General features: G+C 48.6%; 1 protein-coding gene across 3 annotated transcripts in view; it reads right to left on the bottom strand.

The window, feature by feature from the left end:
* The window catches only part of STX1A (syntaxin 1A), a 41,733-nt gene that overhangs the window by 3,885 nt on the left and 28,983 nt on the right, over window positions 1-8,865 (bottom strand). Inside the window, exons 7-10 of one of the 3 annotated variants that reach the window (XR_014542051.1) lie at window positions 6,906-6,979; window positions 4,221-4,358; window positions 2,089-2,227; window positions 734-909 (exon numbers count right to left, since the gene is read on the bottom strand). Coding sequence is in view for 2 of the 3 variants with exons in the window: in XM_083588204.1 (XP_083444330.1) it covers window positions 633-743; window positions 4,221-4,358; window positions 6,906-6,979 (323 nt within the window). In the remaining variant the exon portion in view is untranslated. Of the gene's footprint in view, window positions 1-632; window positions 2,228-4,220; window positions 4,359-6,905; window positions 6,980-8,865 lie in introns of those variants that run through there. The other 2 variants (XM_083588204.1, XM_083588205.1) reach the window with 2 other exon arrangements.

Below are 8,865 nucleotides of genomic sequence, written 5' to 3'. Positions count from 1 at the left end.
TCCCTATGGGCTTCCTTCGCAAGACGAAAGCCCATAGGGAAATCTCCAGGACAGCGGGGAAGCGCAGCGCGTCTTCCCCACTGTCCTTGGACCTCCTCCGAAGGCTGGCGGTGGGGCGGAGAGACCTTCTCCTCGCGCCAGCCTTCGGATGGCTGTCCTGAAGACTTGCGGTGGGAGGAGGGTTTTCCTTCCCACCGCCAACATTCAGAATGCTGTTCTGAATGTTGGCGGTGGGGAGGAAAAACCCTCCTCCCACCGCAAGCCCCGGGAACAGAGGAGAAGCGCTGCGCGCCTTCCCCTCTGTTCCCGTACCTGTCCTGAAGGCTTGCGGTGGGGAGAAAAGCCCTTCTCCGCACCGCCAGCCTGGCAAGCGGTCTCCATAGGAACGCATTAATTGATTTTCAATGCATTCCTATGGGAAACCGTGCTTCGCAAGACGAAAAACTCGCAAGAAGAAAAAACTTGCGGAACGAATTAATTTCGTCTTGTGAGGCACCACTGTACCATCTATGGAGCCAGACCACGATATTTGGCTGGTGATACACCGCGATGTGGAAAAGCTGATATCGCCCAAGCCTATTGGTGGCCTTTGCTGCCTGCAATGCTTCTTTATCTGCAAGGCACTAACTTACCCGCCTGGCTTTGCTCTGGTACTTGACTGCTTTCTTGGTGTCCGAGACGGCCCTCTCCACGTAGTCCACCGAGTGCTCCACGTTGTATTCAATGCGGTCAATCATCTCGCCCTACGCAGCGGAGGACGCACATACGTTGCTCTTGTTTTAACAAAGCCACTGGCAGGGGCCTCCGCCTGCTCCCCTTTCCCTCCTGCCTGCTCACAAACATCTTCACTGGGGGTTTGCAAGAGGGCAGATTCTCCCACTTCCCATTTCAAGGCGTCCAGTCCCAGACCTGCCAGTAGGAAGGAGAGAAGGAGGAGGAAACAGATTAAATTGAGAACCGTATAGTGGTTAGAGTGTTGGACTAGGACCTAGGACTGGGTGACCTCGGGCCAGTTATTGCCTCTTAGCCTAGTCTACCTCACAGGGATTAAATGGGCAGAACCATGTCCTGCTACTTTGAGCTCCATGGAGGAAAAAAAAAGTAGGATGCAAATGCAATAAATAAAAAGAAATAATAAATCACAGGCAACAGGGAGTCTGGTTTTGCACAGAAAACATTCAAAGAGACAGGAGGGAAAGGCTCCACAAAGTGAGTGATACAAAGACCACACATGTTCCAGCAGCACACCAGGAAGGCAGCAAGGATAAGGACCACAAATGCATGCAGGAAGGAACACAGATGCAGCACAACCCATTTCCAGGTCTTACCTCCTCTTGACCCACCTTGGCTGGCAAAACCAGAAATGGGTGCCCTCCCAAGGGAGTACATACTGCCCGTACCAAGCTGCTCCAAGACACAGGTGAGGAAGGAGGCTGAACCCTGCTTCCACTAGCCCCCTGATCCTGTTTCCCCATGGGGGGGGGCAGAGCAAATTGGTCCGCAGCAGGGACAGGAAGCATAGTGAGCCTTCCACTGCATGCAGATAAATTGAGAGACGTCAAGCAGGGCTCTGGTTTCAGAGGGCTGTATCCCACACCTAGCCCTACTCAGAGCAGGAAATGACTGAAGAAGAGTTCCGGTGGATCAGGTCAAAGGGGCCAACAAGTCCAGCATCCTGCTCTCACAGTGGCTAGCCACATGCCGCAATGGGAAACCCACAAGGAGGACCCAAGCACAAGAGCCATCTCACCTCCTGTGGTTTTCAGAAGCATCACTGCCTCCACGGCTCATAGTCAGCCATGGCCCTCTCCTCCTCCATGAATTTCTCTAATCCTCTTTTAAAGCCATCTAGGTTGGTGGCCGTTACTGCCTCCTGCGGGAGGGAGTTCCACAGTTTAACTCAGCGCTGTGTGAAGAAGTCCTTCCTTTTATCCTGAGTCTTCCAAGATCCGGTTTCGTTCCGATTGTCCACCTGTTCTAGTCCTCGCTTCCCACTGGCATCATAGGGGACACACAACACCAGGCATGCAGGAACAGCACAGGCATGCAGCAGCCTCAGCGCAGGGAGCTGGGGGGAGGGGACATTACCTGCCAATGCCTGGGTGCCCTTCTCCAGGTGTGCACGGCAGCATGGGGGGGGGGATAGAAAGAGGGGTCAGGAGGGGCAGGCACTGAGCTCCAGGAATGGAGGGTTGTCATCAGCTCAGCTCTGCTCAGAGAAGACCCACTGAAATCAACAGGCCGACATTAGTCATGCCATTCAGTGGGTCTGCTCTTGAGTAGGACTAAAGTTGCAGAAAACCCTGATTCTCACTTCAAAGAGGAAACCTCTTCAAGGTACTGCATTGCAAGGCGCCTGCTACTGATGGGGCCCACGGACCTTGATTTACATATGCTAATTTATTTTTTAATATCACAGAAGGGAAGGGAAGCAACTCCCCTTCCGACCCATCCAACAAAGCCCTCAACTGATTTGCACCGTAGCCAGATCCCCACAAAAATCTATTCAGCCAATAAATCCCCCTCCAATTTATTCAATTCCCGCCCCCCCATCAGAATTCCTTTATTGCAGGGGGTCAGACTACAGGTATACGACTCTTTGGGCTCCTTCCAGCTTTATGATCCTGTGTGGTATCTACAAAAGATCATTCTAAATTAATCCCCCAAATGAATATCCTACCCACTAACTCAGATTTTATTTTATTTTTATTCATTTGATGTATATATCCGCCCCCCTTCATCACAAGATCTCAGGGTGGTTCACAGGATAAAAACACAAGGTAAAAACACAGGTAAATAGTTAAAACGAAAACAACAACAAAATAATTCCATCTCCCACAAACATATGTAAAAGATCACACAAACCCATTTCAACATACCCAAAGTAATTGGCCCACCTGGAAACAATTGGTGGGTCCCATGAACCCCCACCCAACTGGATCTGCTCCAATTCACTGGCTGCATTTCACAGCCGGGAGGTGGGAGCAGATGAAATTTGCGACCCTATGCCATGTGTTTTGCCAAAAATTTCTAGGGGAGATAGGTGGGGGAGCAGTGTGGGGGGCAGCTGCTTGCAGCCTAAAAATTTCCTAGAGAGAATGGATAAAACAAATACCATTAGATGTATAGTGGTACCTTGGTTCTCAAACGCCTTGGTACTCAAACAACTTGGAACCAAACACTGCAAACCCGGAAGTAAGTGTTCCGGTTTGTGAACATTTTTCGGAAGCCAAACGTGCTCCGTTTTGTGTGTTATGCTTCCAATTTGAGTGCCCCACTTCTGTTTTGAGTGTTACGCTGAGGTCTGTCTGTTTTTGCTATTTATTTTGTGTTTTTGTGGCTCTTTTCATTTTGCTTTTGTGACTGTGTGGAACCAGTTCAGCTACTGATTGATTGATTGTGTGACTGGAGTACATTGCTTACTGCTTTCATTTTATGGATCAATGGTCTTGTTAAGATAGTAAAATCATGCTAAATTGCTGTTTTAGGGTTGTTTTTAAAAGTCTGGAACAGAGTAATCCATTTTGCATCACTTTCTATGAGAAAGCACGACTTGGTTTTGGAATGCTTTGGTTTTGGAACGGACTTCCGGAACGGATTAAGTTTGAGAACCAAGAGACCACTGTACTGCTGGATAAGTGTTTAATGGTTCTTGTATTTGTTGAAAAGCCAATCAAATTTTTTTTAAAAAAAATAAGTTTGGGAAACCCTGATCTACACTGACAGACAGCAGCTCTCCCAGGTTTCAGGAGCTCGGGTCTTTTCTTTCCCTTCACCAGCAGGTCCCCGGATGGGTGGAAACAATGTAAAATTCAGAGTTAAAAACAGTTAAAACACATCACAAGGATAGGGTAGGAAGTCCTTAAACACGCAGATACCAGGTGCCCAAGGCCAGGGTGAATCGATTCACATCGGAAGAGGCTGCTGGATCAGGCCAATGGCCCATCCAGTCCTGCATCCTGTTCTCAGTGTGGCCTGTGGGAAACCAGCAAGCAGGATCCGAGCACAAGAGCATCGCTCTTCCCTCCTGGGGTTTCCACAGCAACTGGAAACTGCTCCGCCCACTTTGGCCTCTGGCCCCGCCCATGACTGGCAGGTGGCTCCTGAAGGTGACACAGCTCTCGGGGCCAGCCATTGCTTCCTCGACCTGCCAGTCCCAGGGGTCCACTTTGCAGTTTCCCACCCCTTCCTTCCTTCCCACCCCCCAGATCAGCCCTTACCTGGCTCTCCACTAGCATGGCCATGTCCATGAACATATCGTGCAACTCCCGGATGCTGTTCTCGAGCTTGATGATCTCGCTGTGCCGAGTCTCGATCTCGTTCAGCGCCTGCTTCGTGATGTTGGAGTCCATGATGATCTGGGGACGAACCAAGGCAGGGTGTGAGCAGCCGTTGGGATCGGGGACCCCCAGGCTCCAGATCTCCAAGATCTTTCTCTCCACCACCCCCCTGCCTCGCCCCGTCTTGCATGACTCGGATGGAGAGAGTCTCACGATCCTGCCAGACCGCAGAAGTCGCTTCCTTGAGAATCGCGGTTTCCGGGAAAAAGGAAATGAAATGGCGTTCCTAGGCAGAACAGATAGCTCAGTCGGTTAGGGCGTGGTGCTGATGGCGCCAAGGTTGCAGGTTCGATCCCTGCATGGGACAGCTGCATATTTCTGCATTGGAAGGGGGGGGGGGTTGGCCTAAATCAGGGTTTCCCAAACTTGGGTCTGCAGCTGTTTTTGTACTACAGTTCCCATCATCCCTGACCACTGGTTTTGCTAGCTAGGGATGATGGGAGTTGTAGTCCAAAAACAGCAGGCGGCCCAAATTTGGAAAACACTGGACTACATGATCCTCAGGTTCCAACTCTACCATTCTGTGTTTCTGTGGTTCTAGGCACTTAAGGTTTGGAAGTGACGTTTGGAAGTGTACTTGTGTTATGTCTGCAGAAGTCCCAGGAATAAGTCCGGGGGGCGGGTGCTGAATAAAATTTACAGGGTTCAGGGACTGACACTCACTTGGTATGGGGGCAAGTTGAGAAATGACTCTAGGTGATGAAGCAGGCTTTATTATTCCCCCCCCCCCATGCCACAGATGGTTAACGCAGCCTGTCAGCATGGTTTGAAGGTGCAGTAATTTTATTGACACGAAGTAGATTAGGGAACAGTCCATGCCTGGGCAGGAGACCTGGGCCTGCCTAGACGGCCTTGAGTGCCATGTGAAAAGCAGGAGAGAAAAAAACTAACAAGGCTTTGCCTCAGCGACTGGGCTGGCAGCTTCTATCTGAGAAACGTTTGCGGTTTTGTTTTGCAAGGCTGCAACTCTAGTGGTAGAGAGAAGCCTCTGTTGTACTGGATGGCAATTCGGGCCAAGGTCTCAGCAAACGCCCTTGGTGCTCTCCCAACTGTGGCAAAATAGTTGCCCACAGACTAGCTGGATCTACACTCACCTTTTAAATGTTATTAGAACGATAATATCGTTCTAAAACATCAAGACAGAAAAAACCCCATTTGGGGGGGCCACTAGGTGGCGCATCGGAAGATGGCTGACAGTAACATCTCTCCGACCCACACGAGGTAATTTGGAGGCTATGATGGGGGTAATTAGCCTCCTTAACCCCCCCAGGATTGTGGGGGGGACGGCCCTTGCCTGCTGTGCCCTATGCCACCCCCGAATTTGTGGGGGTGGGGGCACTAGGCACAAAGCCCTCCTGTGGGATTCCGGCACTCCTGGACGCCGTCCCTGATTCGCGCCGCTAGTTGCAAGCATCTTCAAAAGAAACAATTTGGACGGGATAAATTGCACATGCTTCAAGGAAAAAGGGGAGTAAAGACTGCTGACAGAAGAGATCTCTGATAACAAGACAAGAATAAAATATGAGAAGATACGTCAAGATACGGTATGACAAATGACTGAGGGGGGAGGGGGAAAAACCTGCCTTCCTTTTTCTTATGTGATTTAACAAGAATCCCCTCCCCTAATGAGTCAGAAACTAAGGACTTAAGCTGTGGATTTAAGGCTGTGTGGAGATAAACTTTCGAACCAAAGCAATGTTTCAAGATGAAGCTGGAAAGCTAAGAGTTTTGGAATGACGCAGTTAAAAATGCCGTCGCCATTTTGGGAGGCATTGTTGGAGCTCTTGGGTCTGGGAGGAGAAAGAGAGAAATAGAGTTGTTTACATATCGTGGATCAACTCCTCGGTGGGACTTAAGAGCGACAAATGCCAAATTCATGATGGAAAGAGTGGTGTTATCTACGAAGGAGATATATGGAAACCATCTGGACTTAGTGGAGGAACCGGAAATCCACACAGGATTATTATTTTGCTTATCGGCTTAAAGAGACTAACAGAAGAGATCGTAAAGAAAAAATAGAAATTATATGAACAAGATATGATGTGGAATGGGACTGATTTGGACGCAGTAATAAGATGATGATTTTAATCCCCCTTTGGATCTTGAAGTATGGGTTCCCCCAACAAAATTTAAAAATTTGGCTTTGTAATTTGGAATTATGTGATGTGATTTAATTTGATGTGATTGGCCAGTTAATAAAAATTATTTAAAAAGAAAAAAGAAAAAAAACCCATTTGGTTTCCTTTCGCTTCCTTTCCACAAAGTCTAACACCTGGTTTGTGATAGCTAGTTGCTCTGCAGCGCCCTCTGGTGTCACATTTTAATAGCACATTATTAACGTTAAAGGTCATACTGTATGGTTCTCAGGACCATTCCTTAACTTTTTCTTTAGTGTTAAAAACCATGAGCGTAGATCTGCCCTCTGCCAGGTCAAAGAGGCGGCACTTCGAAAGTACCCCCCCTCCGAACAAAGAAAGCCTTCATTGGTACCTCAAATCTGAGACTTAAAGACTAGCAAGATCACAAAGCCGGGGGGACGGGGACGGACGACGACGGCACACATACCCCAGAAGAGAAAATGGCAGGGTTCCCACTCTCCAACATGTCCTCCAGCTCCTCACTGGTGGTGGTTCTGCCAGCTGCAAAGGACACAGAGAAGTCAATGCATCCCTTTCTTTCCAACATGCTGCGGTTTGAGAAACATGCTGGCGGTTCCCTCCCTGCAAGAAGCCAAGTTACAGGGAACCAGGCAGGGGGCCTTCTCGGTAGTGGCACCCACTCTGTGGAACATCCTCCCACCAGATGTCAAAGAGAAAAACAAATACCAGACTTTCTGAAGGCAGCCCTGTTTAGGGAAGCTTTTTAATGTTTAATAGACTATTGTATTTTAATATTCTGTTGGAAGCCGCCCAGAGTGGCTGGGGAAACCCAGCCAGATGGTATAAATTATTATTATTATTATTATTATTATTATTATTATTATTATTATTATTAAGTGGTCCGGGGTCATGGTGTATGTGTCTGTTTTTGTGTGTGTGCAAAAAGACTCATTACCATTTATTCTGCAGGGTCCCAGACTCTGGCATCCTGGAGCTGCCCAATCAACACAAAAGGGAAGCTTTCTAGGCACTGAGAATAAGTCTTCTCAGTCTTTGTGCTGACGGGGCAAAAGAAGGGGAGGCAGCCTCATAGAAGGGGCTCCCAGGGTCCCTCAGGAGAAGGCGCATGGAAGAGCACCAAGGAGAACTTGCTCCATATGCTCCAAAGCTAAGCATTTTTAGGAACTCTGAATGAGAATGAGAATGGGGTGCAAGTTATGGAACTTAACACAACTTAAAATCACTCCAAAAGAAGGTGTTGGAGCCCTCCATTCACCCAGGGGTGTGCACAGAAAATGGTGGCTAGCTGAAAAGCAGTATATGGGAGCCACAGTGCTTGTTGCAATGCAGTCCCATTACTTATTATTATTTTTGTTATCTTAGAAGGCCCTATAATCTTAGAAGGGACATGGCTGTGGCTCTCATGAAGGGACCCTGCTCTCCTGAATTTACCACGACACCACTGGGTTTGAGGACAGGCCATGCTTCTCTTCATTAATATTTTATTTATTTATTAAGTCTATATCCCGCCCTTCATCAGAAGATCTCAGGGTGGTTCATGATATCAAAATACAAGATAAAAGCACAAATACAGTGGTACCTCTGGTTACGTACTTAATTTGTTCCGGAGGCCCGTTCTTAACCTGAAACTGTTCTTAACCTGAAGCACCACTTTAGCTCATGGGGCCTCCCGCCGCTGCTGCGCGGTTTCTGTTCTCATCCTGAAGCAAAGTTCTTAACCCAAGGTACTATTTCTGGGTTAGCAGAGTCTGTAACCTGAAGTGTATGTAACCCGAGGTACCACTGTAAATAGTTAGAACAAAAAGACTAAACAAAATACCGCCCAAGCCTGGTCCTACATTTAAAAGTATATTGATCAGCCAAAGGCCTGGTTGAAGAGGAACATTTTCGCCTGGTGCCTAACGATGTATAATGAAGGTGCTAGCCGAACCTCTCTGGGGACAGCATTCCACAAACAGGGAGCCCCTGCCCATTCTCGTGTTGCCACCCTTTGGGCCTCTTGCAATTATGATCACAGAGTCCAGGTTGGTTTATATAGGGAGAGGCAATCCTTGAGGTTTAGTCAATGTTTCTGCTCAGTTCCTACAGGATCTACCTTCAAAAGGCGCTTTTGCTCATCTTCACAACCTTCCTTTTAGCCTCAGCAAGTAAAAGTGAAGATTGCAGACTGCCCCCTCCCCGTGCTCTGCCCTAGATCCCCCCCCATCAGCTCATCTCCAGCTAAGGCTGCTGATTGGCTCCATCTCCTCTAGCCGGCTGCCCGCCTTCCCTCCCTCCTGGCAACCGGCTCTCCTCTGATTCCCAACTTCTCCCACTCAGTCCTTCTATTCTCATCTCTCCCAATCTCACCTCCACCCCCTTACCTGTTCCCGCCAGCTCCTCACATGCCCACCCCCTTCGCACTG

Source organism: Podarcis filfolensis (assembly GCF_964270895.1).
Source record: "Podarcis filfolensis genome assembly, chromosome: 15".
Classification (NCBI taxonomy): Eukaryota; Metazoa; Chordata; class Lepidosauria; order Squamata; family Lacertidae; genus Podarcis; species Podarcis filfolensis.
This window is presented reverse-complemented; position numbering and strand designations above follow the sequence as displayed.